The 19,712-nt window shown below is 38.2% G+C and overlaps 1 protein-coding gene across 1 annotated transcript in view; it reads right to left on the bottom strand.

The window, feature by feature from the left end:
- LOC118797500 (PC3-like endoprotease variant B) overlaps positions 1-19,712 on the bottom strand; it is a 170,922-nt gene continuing 151,210 nt past the window's right edge. Inside the window, exons 16-20 of the mRNA XM_036556873.1 lie at positions 15,268-15,453; positions 8,110-8,233; positions 4,252-4,424; positions 1,736-1,906; positions 1-192 (exon numbers count right to left, since the gene is read on the bottom strand). Coding sequence (XP_036412766.1) covers positions 1-192; positions 1,736-1,906; positions 4,252-4,424; positions 8,110-8,233; positions 15,268-15,453 — 846 coding nt within the window. The remainder of the gene's footprint in view (positions 193-1,735; positions 1,907-4,251; positions 4,425-8,109; positions 8,234-15,267; positions 15,454-19,712) is intronic.

Genomic DNA, 19,712 nt, shown 5'->3' with positions numbered 1-19,712 from the left:
TCACCCCATTTCTCTTTTCGTCTTCCATAACTGTTTCTTCGTCCTGCTCTTGCGAAATGACCTGAGGTTTTTTAACTTGTGGATGCGTACGGAGACATGGCGTTGAACACGGGTGCCACTCCGAGCAGCCAAAACAACAGCCTGATCACCAGACTGCAGGGATCTAGGCAGCGTCCTGTCTGCTCTCTGTGCCTGTGAGATGGAAACACAGTGGAGGGAACACAGTCTAAAGCAATATTTAAATACCAAGTTTGCACAATCTTACACCAAATGCAGCAGACAGTGTATGTCACTGTATGGCATAATAATCTATAAAAATGGGCAAAAGTATGTGTAAGAGTGACTGCAGGCATCATATTAACCCCTTAAAATCCCAGACTTATTATATACTTAGGTTTATTATACAGTTACTACAGGGACTTTAAAGCAAACTGACTGAGCTATTCTTAGGTTATGGAAGTGTGTAGTAAAACTTTGGACCCACTGGTGGGCCCTGGCCATTTAAGGAGTCCAGAACACTTTCAGATTGAAACAATATATTGCCCCTTTTTAATAGAAACAACAGAAACCTTGATAGCACTTTGCAGATTGGTGATAAGGGAGTATTTATATGCTAACATTATGTAATCAAATGTACTAATCTAAAAAGTGCATGCTATTTTTTAGTTGTTAATGAATAATCAGTTAGTAATTTTCACAGTACTAATGGTACCACAGTACCACAGTAAAATGGTAACGGTAACCATTTGTGCTGACCTAAAATAATGTTAGTTATTATAGCAGTAACTAGTTGGTAATACAATTCAAAATAATGCTAACAAATTCTAATTACCCCTAAATGTAATCGTAATTTTCCAGTTGATGCAAAATATTTTTTCACATTTATAGGAATAAGGTGTCAGGAAATATTTTCTGTTTAATCAGCATTTCACCCCAATTTCTTTAAATCATTGTATGGTTTTATAATATTAGGTTTATTATCCCAAAAACAATGAAGTTCTGCTGAATTGATGTGATATTAGTGCTGTAGAATAGTACTGATTTATTCATTTCTTTCTTATTTGTTATGTCTTTACATGGTCAGATTCAGCATGATAAACAGACACATGTAGAGGCTGTAATTATAGTGAAACTAAATGGTACTGGAGCTGTAAAATTCAAAGTTACTTCTTTCCATCTTGTTTCAGGTGACAGCATCAGTTCTTTGAAATATTGTTCCTAACCACTTTGAATTTATCACTGCAATTATATTATGAAAATTCATTTATTATAATCACTCTTGGATGCCCTATTACTGTTGTATGCTCACCCACAAGAACAGATGAGGTAATTATACTAAGATTACACAGAATCAGGGCTGGAAAATACATCATATGTTCCTTTTGTGTTACCTGTAACACAATACTGTTCCTCTAGTATAAAATACAGATCTAGTAAATAGCTCAGACAGCTGAGTTCAGTGATGGAAGAAATTCACTTTACTTTAAGTAGTAATTTTCTTAATTACATTTTAGGTTTGTACAACTTGTTACCACTATTCTATTATTACATATTTTTTACTGTTACAATTATTAACTTACTAGTTAATTAGTGAAATTGAAAATTAGTGTGCTGTTTTTTAATAAATACAACTTGCTACTACCAAAATATTACCACATTTTCATCATCCTGGAGAGATTTGTTCTCCACAAAGAAATAAATACCTAAACACAAACACATGCCTCAGAAGTGTTACCTGTTGTGTGTTGGCCTGTGGTAGGGTGCTGTATTGAACCCGGTCCTCCTGCACGGTATTTCTCAGGGTGTTCCACAGCTTCAGCAGGTGAGATTTGAGACCCTTTCCATCAGTGTCATCCATGTCCTTTAAGCTGAACTTGGAAGCCGGTATATTCTGCACCTCTAGTTTCTAAAGAAAATAAAAGTTAACACCCACTGTGCCTGTCATCAGAAACACCTCCTTTGTAACTCCACCTTGCTAGGGTACCATTTGCTGATGCAGATTTTTTCTTAGTTATCTTCTAGCCCCTCATCAGTGGTCAGTTTCTGACCAAACAGCTGCTCTTGGCTGGATATTATTGGGTTGTGGATCACTCTACAAAGCAGTAATGCTGAGGTAACCGTGTTTCAGTGGTCCTATGCTCAGAAACTGACCAATGCCGAATAGTGTAGATTGGCTGATGAATTATACAGCATAAGGTGAGCTGCAGTTTGTATATGTATATATCTACTCTGAAACACCTAATGTTAATTTTAAGTACATCACAGACACTTTTTGTCCAAAAGTATCCAGACACCCCTTCTAATCAGTTAATTCATCTGCTTTAAGGTACACCCATTGCTGACACAGGAACACACACAAAGCTCCTGAGTAAAGCATTGCCAATAGACTGCGATGCCCTGGAGCAGCTACACATCAGACTAAAATCACCATGCCTAATGCCAAGCATTGGCTAGATGGGTATAAAGCACTAATGAAAATCTGTCAAGTGGCATTTGTGATCCAGCATCAGTATCTGACCTCACCAACGCTTGTTAATATTTTTGATTTCAGAAGAATTGTTTGATGGTCAGGTGTCTACAATTTTTGGGACATAGTATAGCTAACTGAGCTAAAGGGAGCTAGAGGAAAAAACATCAGTCTGTGTTGGACAAGGGCTAAAGATGTGTTTACCACCCAATTGATCCTTTCATCCCTCACTCCAATTTATTCTCCAGTTTCACCCCTGAGATCTATACGTCCTGCCTTGGGGAGCAGCGCAGGACAGGCAGCATCTTACACACACACACACACACACACACACACACACACACACACACATATGTAGACACATATATAGGCTTTGTCCGGTGTTGTCAGATTTGTTGTGTCTGTTTCTATCCAGTTAGGAGCTGCTAAGAATCGACAGTGAAGAAGCAAAATGACTAGTCAGCCAATTTAGCCACTTTAGGCTTATACTTTAATAGATGCATTCAATGAATAAAAACAACAATTAAATTGTTAATTAGAATGATCCAAATGTAAGTAATTGTCAGCTTTAATTTCATGATCGTGACATGTTTCCATGAGAAAGAGTGGTCATCCATCACAAAGTGAATGGACATCAGTACCCTGCAAGTGTTTGGTAAAGTTTTAAATCTGGACTGCTGCTGTATCTGTCACTGCAAGAACACATTTCACAGACAATTCCATATCAGAGAACGCACCTGATCAGATCAGGAGTGTGTGTGTGTGCTTTTTTTTGGAGCTGAAATAAAACTCCTCCGTCATCCTCCAGCTGAGTGAGGCTCAGCGTCTCTCACTCTGATCAATGCAGATTTGTTCAGAGGAAATTGAAATCCATAGGAAATTAGGCAGCCACCAATGATTTATTGGACTTGTGTGTGTGAGTGTCCGTGTGTGATGGTGTGTGTACCTTGTGTTGGCACGGGCAGTGGGCAGAGTGAGATATCTGTAGGTCATTGTGTGTGTGTATGTGTAATTTGCAGTGTTGTGGACTGAGTGCTAAGTCCTCAGGTGTGACCTTACCACCCTTGTACCTTGTGTTGGCATGGTCTGAGTGGTAAGTCCTTAAGCTCTAGTCTGAAGTCAAAATGAATGTGCATATGTATATGTGTGTGTGATGGCCTGTGGTTGAGTGTGTGTGTGTGTGTGTGTGTGTGTGTGTGTGTGGTCTTTGCTGTGTTGCAGCCTAAGCAGGATGTCCAGAAGTGCAACTTTTTTGTCTTTCTCCAATGTGAAGGGCCAGGGGATGGACGTATGTGCAAGAGTGTGTTTGTGTAATGGTGTGTGTGTGCAACTGGGTGTATGTATGTGTACTTTGCTGTGTTGCTTTCTGTCCTCAGGTGTGATGACTGCTCCAATTTGAAGGCCAAGTAGATGTTTGTGTACATGTGCATGGTGTATCTACCTTGGTGTAGTCTGAGCAGTAAGTCCTCAGGTGTGACCTATGGTCCTGCTCCAGTCTGAAGATCCAGTCGATGTGCATAGGCGCTGTGAGGATGAGGATTTGCATGTGTGTGTATGTGTGTGTGAGTACTGTGCTATGTTGTGGCCTGTACTCTCCTGTTCTGCTGTATGTCCTTACAGCATGCGTGTGTCTGTGCCTGTGCTGATGTCTAGTGGTATGTCCTCTCGTGTGACTGTATGGCCCTGCTCCAGCCTGAAGGCCCAGTGGATGTGTGTGCATTGGTTTGTTTGTATGTATTTGTGTGTATTTCTGTGTGTATGTGTGTGTGTGTAAGTGTTTGTACCCTGCTGCGTTTCAGTCCATGCTGTATGTCCTCAGGTAAGATCTTGTTGCCCTGCTCCAGCCTGAAGGCCCGGTGGATGAGATCTTGTGGCAGGAAACGATTCCGCACATTCACTCGTTCAGAAGGAATAGCGTGGCGCTCACCCAGAGAGATAAAACCACTCAGAGGAACATCTGACAGAGAGAGTAAGACAGAGAGAGAGAGAGAGAGAGAGAGAGAGAGAGAGAGAGAGAGAGAGAAAATAAAATTAGATTACGATTAAGAACTATGTAACTAATAGTAATAAGTGATAATTACTATTATCACTGTTACTGGCTGAATTGAAGTTAAAGCCCATTAAAATGAACTGAAGTGAAGTGGGGGCAGAGAGAAGGAAACACATGGGATGTGCCATGTAATGCAAGAACCAACAACAATATTTTAGAGGAAAAAGAAACAAGTGAATGTGAGAGAGACATAGAGAGGAGAAGAAAGGTGGAAAGGGAAAGAGAGAGACACAGAGAGAGAGAAAGTGAAAGCATCTAAACTCAGTTAAAGAACAGGTTGGTAATTTTGGGGGTCCACCATTCTACCCTCACTTGCTTTGTCCAGATTTAATTGCATTTAAAAAAAAAACTGGTGTGCAAAAGAAAAAAAAAACAAGACAACAAGCTCTGAAAGTGCAGCTCGCTCTAATGGAGAGACTGTAGAGTGTAATTGTGAATGGAGGCATTCAGCTGGAGACGGCGGGTAAATTGCAGCAGACAATGATGCACATCCAACACTTAGAAACAGAGAGGTAATTGCTCCTCAACAGACAGAGAGAGAGAGAGAGAGAGAGAGAGAGAGAGAGAGAGGGGGAGAGAGAGAGAGAAAGAAAGAAAAAGAGAGAGCAGGGTATCAGTAAAAGGGGGATGGAGTAAAAAGGCTTGAAGATTGAAAGAAGAAATGGTGATAGCGTGCAAGGAGTGTGTCTGGTGTGTGTGTTCATGAGGGAGAATGAAAGTGTGGGGGAGGGAGATGAGTATGGTGGGATTGGTTCTCTCCAACAGCCTTTGCAATAAATAAATAAATAAAAAAAATATGTAAAATGCTGAAAAAAAGAATACACCAAAGGCCAGTCTCAGATCAAACATAGACTCAGATTAAAGTCTCTTCTCAGATTAAACCTAGTCACAGATTAAAGCCTTGTCTCAAATGTAACCTAGTCTAAAACTAAAAGTTTGTCTCAGAATAAACCTAGTCTCAGATTCAAGCTTGGTCTAAGACTAAAGCCTTGTCAGGTCTAGTCTCTTTTTAAAGCTTCACCTCAGACTAAGCCAAGTATCAAACTAAAGCCTAGCCTCAGAAGAAAGCCTCTTCTCAGATTAAAGTCTAGTCTTAGACTAAGATCAAACCTAGTATCAGATTAGAGTATAATCTTAGATCAAATCCTAGTCTCAGATAAACTTTTCTTAGAGCCTAGCCTCAGACTAAAGGCTAGTTTCACATTAAAGCCTTGTCTCAGAATAAAGCCTCAGCTCAGATTAAAACCTCCTCTAAATTTAAAAACTAGTCTCAGATTAAAACTTTGTCTCAGAATATAAACTAATCTCAGATTGAAGTCTAGTTTCAATTTAAAGCCTAATCTCAGATTAAAGCATAGCCTTAGATTAAATGTCTTTAGAGCCCAGCCTAGATTAAAGGCTAGGCATAGCCTTAGATTAAATTTCTTTAGAGCGCAGCCTCAGATTAAAGGGTAGTCTCAGCCTAAAGCCTTGTCTTAAAATGAAACTTCATCTCAAATTAAAGCTTAGTCTTAGTTCAAAACCTAGTTTCAGATTAAAGACCAGTTTCAGATCAACGCCTAGTCTCACTCTAACAGCTAGTTTCAGATTAAAGCCTAGACTTAGATTAAGTTTCTCTAGAGCCAACCCTCAGACCAAAGTCTACTCTCAGAATAAAACCTTGTCTCAGATTAAAGCCTTGTCTCAGTTTAAAGCTTAGTCTCAGTTTAAAGCCTAGTTTCAGTTTAAAGCCTAGTCTCAGTTTAAAGCCTATACTCAGATTAAAGCCTAGTCTCACTCTAACAGCTAGTCTCAGATTAAAGCCTAGTCTCAAAATAAAGTGTAGTCTTAGATTAAAGGCTAGCTTCATTTCGAAGCCTAGTCTCAGATTAAAGCCTAGTTTCACATTAAAGCCTTGTCTCAGAATAAAGCCTCAGCTCAGATTAAGTTTTGTCACATATTGATGCTTAGTCTCAGATGTCAGGGCAGTGGCTGGATTCAGAGGTGTGAGACACACACGTGCACTGATGCGCGCTGTGCTAGTGTGAGTGTTTGAGGGACACACACTGTGAGGGAGTGATTGGGAGACAGAAGGACTCAGCAGTCAGACTGAAGTCAGGAAAGAGAGAGAGGCTGCTACAATAACACTAATATACTGAGATAAGTAGATGTCTAGAGTTATTATTGTCATTTTGTTATGTTATTTACTTACACAATTAATTACATAGTTGCATAATAATTTACATTAACATTTGATTACAGCCTGTAATGACAGGTTTCAGTGTGCTCTTCAGACGACAACAACTTTTCGCAAAACTCAAATAAAACATCTCCTCTTCTACTTACAAACATTAATAGAGGCATGACGTTATGGATTGAAGGTTTAAAACCTGCACTAGAATTTCTCCTCTTATTTCAAATTACAACATGCTTTCATTATCAATAGCCATAACTATGCATATCAGCTCCATCTAGTTTTGGGCCAGAAAGCTTTCAGAACATGGCTGTAGAAATATTTTTCCATTCTGCCACAAGAGCATTAGTGTGGTTGGGCACTGATGTTGTGTGAGAAGGCCTGGCTTATAGTAGGCATTCAGTTTATCCCAAAGGTGTCTAGTCAGGCTAGGGTCAGGGCTCTGTGCAGACCAGTCAGGTTCTTTCACTCCAACCTTGGCAAACCATTTCTTTATGGAGCCGGCTTTGTGCTTAGGGTGTTGTCATGCTGAAACAGGAAACAGCTTTCCTCAAACTTTCCTAAATCATAAACAGCCCCAGAATATTATTCTTCCTCCTGGCATCCACCAAACCCAGATTCAGCCATCAGACTGCAGAGAATGCATTTCCATTGCTCCAGAGTCTAATAGTGGTGTGCTTTACACCAGCTGATGCTTGCCATTGCACAGTCATCATTGCATGGCTGCTTGACCATGTAAACCCAATCCATGAAACTCCTGATAAACATTTCTTGTGCTGTTTCCAGAGGCAGTTGAAATTTGGTAATGAGTGTTGAAACTGAATGCTGTGTGCTTCAGCATGGTCTTGTTGTTTGGGCTTGTTTAGTATACCACTTTATGTCTGAGCTGTTGTTGCTCCTAGACATTTCTACATCATTTACAGTAAAGTAGAAGTACAGGGAAGTGACAGAGCAGCTTTATCTTGTTGGAAAGGTGGCATCCAGCACCATGTTGTTCACTGAGCTCTACATTACAACCCATCTTACCATCAGTTTTTTGTCCATGGAGATTATGTGGATGTACACTTGTTTTTATGTACCTGTTAGCAATGTGTCACTGATGTAGCTGAACCCCCTAAAGAGTGTTCACATTCTTTTGGACATGTAATGTATATGGATCATTCTAACAAAATGGTTCAAAGTCAGAGCTGAAAACCCATTTTGGACTTTTAACCGACTTGGCCTTTGAACTAAAATGCTTTTGCTGTAAATGAGCCTAGGTTTTTATTCTGTGGGACTGCAGTTTGAACTAATTAAGTAAAATGGTCCATATGTAACCTATGACAGTGCCGCATTGAAAGTCAATAAACTCTTCAATGTAATTAATTGCGGATTGATTCTGACATTGTATAAAATCAAACATGAGTGTGTATATGTTACCGTGGTTAGTTTTGTTGGGGTTGTAGGTGCCATAGAGTGTGAGTGTAATGTTCAGCACAGCTCCCGCTGCTTCCTCAGTGTTACTTCGTCTACAGCCAGGAACCATCCCTTTATTATCCTTTACCTGCACAACACACACACACAAACACACACTGTATATCATTATCATGCAGAGCTACTTGCAGTTAAGACTTGACTTCCTGCCATAGAGGACTGTGACCCTTACCAAAACCTACTTCAACACCCGGAATACACCCACATAAAAAAGGCATATTCTGCACTTTATCATATAAACATCATGCAGCACATATTACTATTTAACATTTTCTAACATGGAAACTTTTACCTTAATAGCAGCCTATGATTATCAAAAAACACCTGTGATGATAATGTTAATTTCTGCTAACGTGTATATGAGATTTTCTATTACGTGTTCGCAATAAGCTAAGAATTTTATTTCCTAACACTGTGTTCAGTTCCACACAGCTCGAATTTATACTCAGAATATTACTGGATTCGCCTGTTAGCTCATTAGCAGTCTGCCGAACTGCCTGTTAAACAAAATTAGGCAATTCAGTGTATTCATGCTTTTTTACTTCATAAACATGCGATTTGTGATGGCAAACATACATGTATTTGTGAAAATGAGCATATTTTCCTTTCCCTAGCTGGGTGAGACAAGAGTTTTCACCTTTTGAGGGAGATAAAGTTCCCTGTCTGATCCTCCTTCTGTCGTGCTGTGGCTGCATTTGTTGTGATTGAGTGCGTTTACATGCATTCAATAATCCAATTTCTGCAGTTATCTGATCATTTAAATGGTCATGTAAACAGCATACTCTGATTTCTTAGATCGGAGTAAGGTCTAGAAATCCGATTAAGAAATCCAATAAAGAGAGCTGGATTTTAGCTCAGTATTTAGATTTCTCAGTGCATGTATATTCTTACTCGGATTTCTTTTGGATTTCTCGGTCTGTGCATGTGCAAAAACACATGGAAATAAGTGAGCAGCGTTGCTGCGAGGTGGCAATGAAACACTTTTGGAGTGACGCTGAAACCGACTACATGCTGGACAAAATGAAAGATTTGGCATGAAGTTTCATTTTTACATTACGTTTATGTCATGTCTTCTGCTCTGAGTTTATTGGCCAGTTGCAAAGCAGAAATCTGATTACTGCCTGACTCATGTAGACCCGGAGTTTTTCCATTATCTGATTACCCAAGTGCATGTAAACTGTGTTGATCAGATTACTGACAAAATCTGATTTTCTGCCGTTATCGGATTATTAAGGGCATGTAAAACAAGCTCCGCTCAGAGAAAGGACTGTATCACGTGATTGTGGATTATAGAGTATATAGTGTAAAAGGAGCTAAAAGCAGTGCTGTTCTGTATCTCTAAAAACATTATTTCCACATAATGTGCTTGTTTTAACACTGTAGAATGGAGAGGGTTCTAGATGCACTTGTTTTAACAGTTCAGAATGGAAGTTCCAAATATGTTTGTTTTAACTGTGCTGAGCGAAGAGGGCTCTAGATTAGTTTATTTTGACAGTACAGGATGGAGTGCGTCCAAATGAGTTTTACAGTACAGAATTGAGCGGGTTCTAGATTTGCTTGTTTCATGGTGTAGAATGCATGTAGCTTGTTTTAGCAGCGCTGATTGCAGAGGGTTCTCGATCAGCTTATAAGGTCCCACAGCGGAGGGCAGCATTGATTTGTTGCTGGTAAATAAGCTGCTGGACACAAGAATGAGATTGCAGAATGAACTAAATGTACTTGTTTAAATGGTGTAGAATGAATAGGGTTCTAGATGTGCTTAGGTCTAAAGCGCAGAATGAAGAGGGTTTTAGATGTACTTGATTTAACATGAAAAAAGGAATAGGATTCTAGATGTACTTGCTTTAACGGTGCACAATGAGGAATGGTTTGGATGTTCTTATTTTAATGGTGCAGAATGAAGAGGGTTCTAGATGTGCTCTTAAACACTGCAGATTGAAGAAGGTTCTAGATATACTTGATTTAACACTGCAGATAGGAATTGTTTAACAACTGCACGTTTTAAAAACAGAGAACAGAACACAGAACAACAGAACAAGTGTGCTTGTTTTAACAATGCAGAAAGAAGAAGGTTCTGGAGAGTAGAATAAAGAGGGTTCTAGATATGCTTAATCGAGAGGGTTCTAGATGTGCCTGTTTAAACAGTGCAGAGTGAAGAGCATTCTAGATGTGCTTGTTCAATTGAGTAGAGTGAAGAGGGTTCTAGATGTGCTTGTTTTAACAGTACAGAATGAAGAACATTCTAGATGTGCTCATTTTATGGTGTAGAATGAAGAGGGATCTAAATGTGCTTGTTTTAACAGTGCAGAATGAAGAGGGTTCTCGGTCAGAGTATAATGTCCCACAGCGGAGGGCAGCATCGATTTGTTGTTGGTAAATAAACTGCTGGACACCACCAGCGGTGGATCAATACTGTTTGTAGCATCACCAGGAGAGTCTTCTCTCTCTCTTCAGAAACTATCCTCACTTCCTGCAGAGTCAATAGCTTCCCTTAACAACACATATCTACAAAATTAAATTCTGCCTTCATTGCACCCATTTTCCTCTGCACTTCTAGTTAACACTTACATCCCAACACAGCTATGGACCTGCACATGCTCTCTCTGTAATGGGATTTTAATATGAAATATATAATAGGGAATATCCTGCTTTACCTCAATATTCAGGACAAACTAACAAAAAAAGCAACAGAAAATTCAGAAACAAAACAGCAAACCAAAAGTCCCTCAGTGGAAACCATAATGAAAATTAATACACTACACCACATATTAATATGTGCTCTCAAATATTTATTATCAACTTCATAAAAGAAATCCAGTAGGAACTGCTCTTCATCCATGACTTCCTTTAATTGCATGTAAGTATTTGTCTCTAGAGGTGGAGGTAGAAATATGCTATATTTTAGCAGGGTGGCAAACCAAGACATGTAGACCAGGAAATAACAACTTTCAGAGAAGGACAAAGAAAATTACACCCAGGGCATGCAATAAACAGAAAAGGACAGGGGGTAGATGTGTTATTCAGAGAGTGAGAGAGAGAGAGAGAGAGAGAGAGAGATTATGAGGGATGGATGTCTCTACACAGGGTGTGAAAAAGATTAGAGCAGGAGGAGATAGCAGGAGAGAGAGAGTGGAAAGGAGAGTGGGCAAGATGGAGAGAGATATTATGGGGTGGAGAGAGAGAGAGAAAGAGAAGGATGTTGGTGGGGCAAACAGAAAGAATCAGACTGCATGACAGTGAGCAAGGGGGAGGGGAGAAGACAGACAGAGAGAAAGAAGAGAGCAAGAAAGAGAAGGAGAGAAACAGAGAGAGAGACTTGCGGGTCTGTGCCAGTGGAGCTCATGCTGAGTGTACATATGTAGAGCAGCAGGAGAGAGTATGTTGCTGGCTGCAGGCCAAAATCCCTACATCAATCATTCACAACACAACTATTCTAAACTCCAGTACACCACACTACACCAAAACACCTCAATAATAATAAACCTTGTGTATTTTATATCTATAATAATAAAAATGCTAATAATAATTTACTGAGTGCAATTCATACAAGTAGGAGCTCTAAGTCCAACACACAACCACAATGCAGTACGTACTACCCCCACTATTATAACACAAAATATCCACTATACGCAAATACCTCTGACTATACCTCAATACAGCGCACTATGCTACTACACCCCGCAAAGCCCCTTCCAATCCACTATACCCGTAATACACCCCATCATATCTCAAAACACCCCATAGTACCTAATTATAATGAACTGACTGACTTCACTAAAAATGGTAACAAATGACGCTTCTGTTCCCTAACTGGATATTTGAGTGTTTGAAACACAGTGTTGGTCACATGAAAAATAAGGTGGATACATGCCAGTATTCAATACTGTTACCCTTCTAAACCTTGTGACACCCCATTATACCACTATATATCATACTATAGCCAATACACCCCATTATCCCACAGTATACCCCGCTATATCCCACTGTATTCTGTTATACCCTGCTATACTCCAATACACCTTACGATACTTTATTACACCCTGCTATACAATACACACCACTATACCTGTATATCCCCCTACTACACCCCATTATACTCCACTGTACCCTATTATACTGAATTACACCTCACTATACCCCATCAGACCCCCTCTTCCCAAGTCTTTTTTTGAAGTATACTGCCTGTGTTTTGTGAAGTCTAATTCTTGTGTGCTTTACAGTTTCCTGCTTTACCTCAATATTCCATAAATACACTCCACTATGCTCTAGTACATCTTACCATGGTCCTCTCTGCAAGAAGCAGACACACACACGTACCCATGCATATGCCTACAAATTGTACCACTCACTCTCAGTTCTGAAATAAAAAAAGCAACCAGAAGTATCCATACTTGATCTCTCCAAATTCATTAACCATGCAAATATATGCAGATATATGCACCTATAGAAATCTACCTTTGGGCCAGTGTGTTTCTGGAGATGTTGCTGTTCATATCAGAGTGTACGAGTAGGTCAAAATGAGCAGCACATGGAGAAATATATATATCTCTGTTGTCGGAAGAAAAACTTGCAGCTCCATTTTTGACGTTTTCAGTTTTTGACATAATTTGAAAATACCTGTTACCCTTTACATTATATGTAAATTTCATGATGAACAGACTAAAAGAAATGACCCAAAATGACTCGGAAAAAAGTCTGGTTCCACTGACTTACATTAAAAATAAAGTATGTTTTTCTTTCTCCTGTAAAGTTACCATTTTGGAGATGCGAGGCTTTCTTCCGCTAACAACAGCGATATATACATATATAATGTCAACGTGTTGCTCGGACCTTGTTCTGACCTAATAATAATAATAATAATAATAATAATAATAATAATAATAATAATGTACTTTTTCAATTTAATCTCTCCACCATGAATGGCCTTATCTAATCACAGATATTGCTTCACTTGCCTCACAATTCAATGAGCTCTTCTCATATTCACACTAAAAAATGATCATTATAGGCTTCTAACAGTAGTCATTAACATCTATGGTTTTTCACTGTCATACACCCTAACAGTAGTTGCTGGTTTTCACTGGTAACAGTGACTGATTTTCATACATTTTTTTCCCACTGTTACTCAGATTAGCCTCTACTAGTACTCATTGGTCATCATTGCTTGATCTGATAACTTATGTCCACTTATGTCCTATATTTTTGTTTGCTGTCCGGTGTTCTCCAGAAAAGTATTGGTTCCTCTCAAGGTTTCTTCCTCTTGCTCATAAGGAGTTTTTGCTTGCCACCGTCGCCCTTGGTTTGGTCACTTGGCCTTGGACACAGATTTCCTGTAAATCTGCTTTGCGACAACGGCTGTTGTAAAAAGCGCTATACAAATAAATACTGACCTTTCACTCAAGTATCAGCTCTAAGTCAAATATGCAACCACAGTGAAGTACACCTACTACTAGTAGGGAGATTCCCATTGCATTTCTCTCTCTCTCTCTCTCTCTCTTTTCAAGATGTTTGTATTTTTGTATTGTGTCATTTTACAATTGTTGGTGTTTTGAAAGTGGTCAGTAAACATAACCATCGTTAAAGGGGAATTCCACAGATTTGTCAAAATTCCTGCATAAGTCAATAGTTGACATATAAACAAAGTCATCCAGAATGGTTTGATGTGAAATGTTTACTTATACAAAAATTTGCTGTGGTGATATGAACAAGAGGTCTTCAATGCAAATACAGTGTTACGGTACAGCAAATTTTATTTACTACCCAAAACCCCCAGTAAACCTACACGTGTCTTGTTATATGTAATGCTAATGATAGTAAAATGGTGGCAAAGTTTTCTTTGGGTACTATTTTGCCTTACAATTCCCTGCATGTATCTCTCTGCCATGAAAGGCTTTAAAAAATACATTTTAGGACAAAAGCTTACCTCAAAAATTGTTGTAAAATAATGCCTCATTCATCAGGTAGCGTATCCATGTCATATAATAAAATTCTGCAAGGGATGCAAACAACTTATATTCGGTATGTTTCCCCAGAATTGAGCATTTTACATCAAACCACTCTGAAAGACTTTGAAAACATCTCAACCATTTAATTATGCAGAAAAACAAATCGGCAGGATTCCCCTTTAAGGCAGATCAGTGTAACTCTACGTCTACATCTCCTGCTATACACACAATATACCAGCACTTACCATTCTGCTTTTGGATTCGTTACATTTGCCATATTTACTTTTATCTATAGTAGACATATGACAGTTATCATTTTATTGATATACTGTGCACTGTAGTATAAAAGCAAAAGAAAATCATATCTAATCATATCTAATTACTGTAAAATGATTTCAATGTGTTTTTTTATTGTATGTTTGGATATACCAATAACATAAAAGAACATTTTAACATTATGTACTGTATGTAAGACTGTCCCAAATAACTTATACGTAATCCATCTCTGTGAGTCCATGTAAGCAGGTTTGGGTCAGATCACTAAGTCACATTATGGATCAGATTTGGGCATCAATTCCACACCCATGCAGACCTCTGTCTCTGCTAATCATGTCTGAGGCAGCTTTGTGTTTTTATTTTTCTTTAAAGTCTGCATACAGGAAACGGATATTGTTTTTGAGCATTTGTGTCTAGTATTGGGTGTGTGTTAATGATTACACTGTGTGTGTGTTTTAAAGGCAGTATTATATGTGGTGTGTTAATGACTGTGCTGTTTGTGCTGTTACAGATGCTGTGTAATTGGCCACAAAGGAGACAGTAAATCAGTAGGAGATGGTATATATGTGTGTATATGTGTCTTCAAAGCCAACTTACAGTCATTCTGTTCTCATCTCTCTGTGTCCTTTTCACTTTGTCACACACATGTACACACAGAATCTACGGTACAATCTACTGATTAATATTTGAATTTAAGATACTGTAATCATTTTTAAAATAAGAATAAAAACTGACAGAACTTCATTCAACCTTAAACATTTAAAAACATATATAATTACTGTTCACTATTACATAAATATATATATATATATATATATATATATATATATATATATGTGTGTGTGTGTGTGTGTTCGTGCACGTGTGTGGTCAGTGAGCATACGGTCAGTCTCCATGTTCCTTGTGGATGTTCCCCCCAGTTCTGTACGGTCATCAGTGTCCACCTCTTGAGTCCGGCTTCCGACCTGTCATTTCTCCGCGTGTCCAGCAGTACCGAACGCGTTTGGACTGGAGACACCAGCTCCACACTCAAATCACCACGACACACACTGCTGATGTCCACTGTCACCTGTCGAGGAGTATGTGGTAATGTGTGTATGTGTGTGTGTCAGAGAAAACAGCAGTTAGCTCAGCAGTGTGTAGGTGTAGAGTAACAATAAAATATTCTAGTAACAATATTCATCTTCAAAGAGAGCTATGTGAAATGTTCTATCATCCTGTATGTCACTTTGCATTTTATCATACCTAAAACCTAAAAGCACAAACTGCCCTTTGCACACTTCTAAAATGAAATGGCTCTTTGTTTGGAATTCCATTTCTAGGAATAGATCTTTTAATCAGTATAGTTGGTTCGTTGAACTTCATAAAATGTTCTTCACACTCTTTTAAAGAACGATTTTTGTAAAAATCATCCATTGGAAGATTCATAGTTGACCCAAAAGTGGTTCTTGCAAAGCTTCAAACTTCAAAGAACCCTTTTTGGTACCTTTATTTTTAGAGTGGACATTTCATGATGAATGGATCTATTATGGAATAAAATTTAATATAGAGACCCAAATCCAATAAAGTTTGTACAGTAGGAAAAATGTAAATAAAACAGACAGCAATGACTTGCAAATCATTTTGACTTGTATTTACTTAAAAAACAGTGCAAGATATTTAATGTTTTAACTAAATGAATAAATAGCTATGAAAATGTGCAGAAATGTACCTTTCCAGGCTGTGAAGGGGATGTTGGCACTTTTCATACCCTTCTCAAGGAACTGAACTGTCAATAGGCATGGTTGATGTTGAACTGACACTGAAGTTGGCTTCCTATTCACCAGCTTTTTCAATGAATGTTCCGTTCCACCTTAAAACCTACAACTTGTACAGGTGCCAGAATGTAACTGCAGCACCATTTAATGTGGAACAGAAAATTTGCAAAACAAGCTGTGAATCAGAAGCCAATTTTAGCTCCCACTTCTTTCACTGAATCCCAGACAACTTTAATTTAAAATTGCTTTGCTCTGCACATTTCACTTCAGACAGTTTCTCAAGCCTTGGACAATTTCGAGCAGGCTTCACTCAGTGTTTGACACTAAGAGAGGGGCAGTTCCAACTTTATTAGCATCATAACCCCAACCGGAACTTGTACATAGCTTGCCATGCTGTGTGATTTTATCCACTGTTTGACAGCTGAAACCAGATCATCTTAAATTGACAATTTCATAGTGAGCTAACAACTTTAATTTACTTTACTTTACTTACTTCGCCAGTAAAGCAGCTATCTTTTCAGAGGTCTGTGGTTTGTTTATATTTTGATTTGTCACAAACTTGTCATTTCCACTGTAGACATCCTGCAGGCCTTACGATATGATGCGATATTGCATTTAAATGCTCACTTGCTGTTAGGACATGGTGTAATTTTGTGTTACAGCTGCTCATAATCCTGATGCTCTGATGATCTTTCCTAAACATCAGCTGTCCGAACATAATTTATGTCATCTTCATTGGGGTTAATGTTTTGCTTGTCAAGAATGGAATCATGCTTTATAGGGATGTGTTGCACTGGTTGTTGGGTTTATGTTAACCTGTGCTCTCATTAATGCATAATCTTTCTACTGTTTTGTCTCCCAGTCTTATATTGCCCCATCCCAACTTTTTTGGAATGTGTTGTAGGTATTAAAGTCAGAATTAGCATGTATTTGGAGAAATCAATAAAGTTGTTAAATTAAATTATTTACAGTTTCCAAATCACTGCTTTCTGTTTTTGTCATCTCAACTTGTTAAAATATCACTGCTGTTGTATGAAACCTTTGCATCTCCATTTTTGCCATTTTCAGTTTTTGACATAATTTGAAAATGTCTGTTGGCCTTTACATTGTGTGTAAATTTCATGAAGCATGGACCAAAAGAACTGACCCAAAATGACTTGAAAAAAATTCTGGTTCCATTGACTTACATTAAAAGTAAAGTAGGTTTTTTCCTTTTCTCTTTAAAGACAAGGTTTTTTCTGACAACAGCGATATATATATAAAATTATAAAAATATAAAAATGTATAATATATATATATATATACATTTAAGACATTTTGTGTTAAAGTACAGATTCTTAACTTTTAATTCACGCCACATTCGTGTTTGTAAATAGAAGAGGAGGTAAAACAAATGCAAAAATGTAGACAGGCCTGTTGACATAGAATGTAAATTGATTGTACACCTAATTCATTATTTAACTGTGTATGTAATTTTATAAGGTTTATACATTTATGAGGTTATTAAGTTATAAATAATAATACATTATAATTATAGAACGTAATTACGAAGTTGATCAAAATGGCAATAATAACTAAATGTTAAAGAAGAGCACAAAAGGAAATTTGGTGTGTGTGCCGTAAATATGTATGTGGGTGTATGTGTGGGTGCTGAATTGTGTGTGTGTATGTATGTATGTGTGTGTGTGTGTGTGTTAAGTGTAGGAGGATTATTGACAAGACCTTAGGCCTCATTTAGCACAAACAGTCTGGCCAAATCTTTATACACTTATGAAAAATGTGCACATACTTGGCACACACACCTATAAGTAATTACTGACAACATTCACCAGCAACATTATCTGCATCAAATTATTGCACCAGAATAAACTATACATGGCTTAAAAGTGCCTTGAATGAGGTTTTGAGTAGTTGAGTAGAAACAGTAGTTTCACACTATTCCACACAAAACTAACTCAAATGAGAAATCCTACAGATAGCATAATCAATAAGGCCAAACGTATGTGGACACCTGAGCATCACAACCTAAATAAGCTTGACATCCCATTCCACAACCATGGACATTAATCTGGAGTTGCCCTCCTTTTGCGGCTATAATAGCCTCCACTCTTCCAGGAAGGTTTTCAACAAGATTTTGGAGTGTGTCTGTGGGAATGTGTGCCTATTCAGTCAAAAGAGCATTTGTGAGATCTGGCACTGATGTTGGTCAAGAAGGCCTGGCTTGCAATTAATGTTCCAGTTCATCTCAAAGGTGTTCAGTGGGGTTGGGGTCAGTGCTCTGTGCAGGCCAATGGAGTTCTTCCACATCATCTTGTCATACTTTGCATCTGCCAAACCCAGATCTGTTCACTGCCAGACAGTGAAGCGTGAATCATCAATCGAGAGAACATGTTCCCACTGAGTCTACCACTCCAGCTGGTGCTTGGCATTGCACATAGCGATCTTAGATTTGTGTGTAGCTTCTCGGCCATAGAAACTCATTTAATGAAATTCCCTTCACACTTGTGCTGATGTTGTTTCCAGAAAGAGTTCGGAACTCTGCAGTGAGAGATACAATGGAGGATAGGCGATTTTTATGTGCTACACACTTCAGGACTCTTCCCCAGTCTGAGTTTAAATGATCTACTGCTTTGTGACTGAACTGTTGTTGCTCCTAGATTCTTCCATTGCACAATGATAGTACTTACAGTTGACTAAGGCAGATCTAGCAGGGCAGAAATTTCACAAACTAACTTGTGGCAAAGGTAGAATCCTATGACAGTGCCACATTTAAAGTCACTGAGCTCTTCAGTATGACCTATTCTACTGCCAGTGTTTGTCTATGATAACATAGCTGCATGCTCATTTTTATACACCTATTAGCCATAAATATGGCTGAAACACTTGAACTCAATGATAAGGAGGAGTGTCCACATACTTTTAGCCATATAGTGTACATAGATTAAAAGCTGACTGTAGAGTGTTTTAATTCGGTATGCTGAAGAAAAACAAACTATTTTTTATAATATCATTTTTAAACAACGAAATTTAATATAAAGAATTGTCATTAACTTGGCCCAAAATTGCATTCTTTTGTAGCTACTGTTGCAAAGTTGGACAAGCTTAAGAGACAGCTAGCAAAAATCCCATGTCACTTAATGAGGAACTGCAGCAATCTCCTTTAGTAGTTACTTTATAGGGCAAGTTGGCATTACGTCACAACAACAAAGAACTTACTTCTGGATGGATAATGCTGGCAGGACTTTGTACCAATCCTCATTATTAATTGATTTTATTTATAAATTATTTATCAACAAATTAATTGATTTTATTTATAAATTAATTGAGTTATTTAACCAAAATATTGGAGAATTTTTTTTTTTTTTGCATCTTTGTTCTTGTGATGAAACATCTAAATACAGAGATAGCATGTACCTCTACATATTTGTTATTAAATACTGGCAAACTTTTTCACTGCAGCAAAATCACACTAAAGCAAAGTGGCTCCAAAGCATGGCAGCATTTATTTGCAGTTTCATGCAATGAAATTAAATTATAAAATAAGGAGAACTGGGGGAGCCATGACAGTTTG

This window comes from Colossoma macropomum, unplaced genomic scaffold (assembly GCF_904425465.1).
Source record: "Colossoma macropomum unplaced genomic scaffold, Colossoma_macropomum, whole genome shotgun sequence".
Lineage (NCBI taxonomy): Eukaryota > Metazoa > Chordata > Actinopteri > Characiformes > Serrasalmidae > Colossoma > Colossoma macropomum.
The sequence above is the reverse complement of the archived record's forward strand: the minus strand, read 5'-3'. Positions and strand labels throughout refer to the sequence as shown.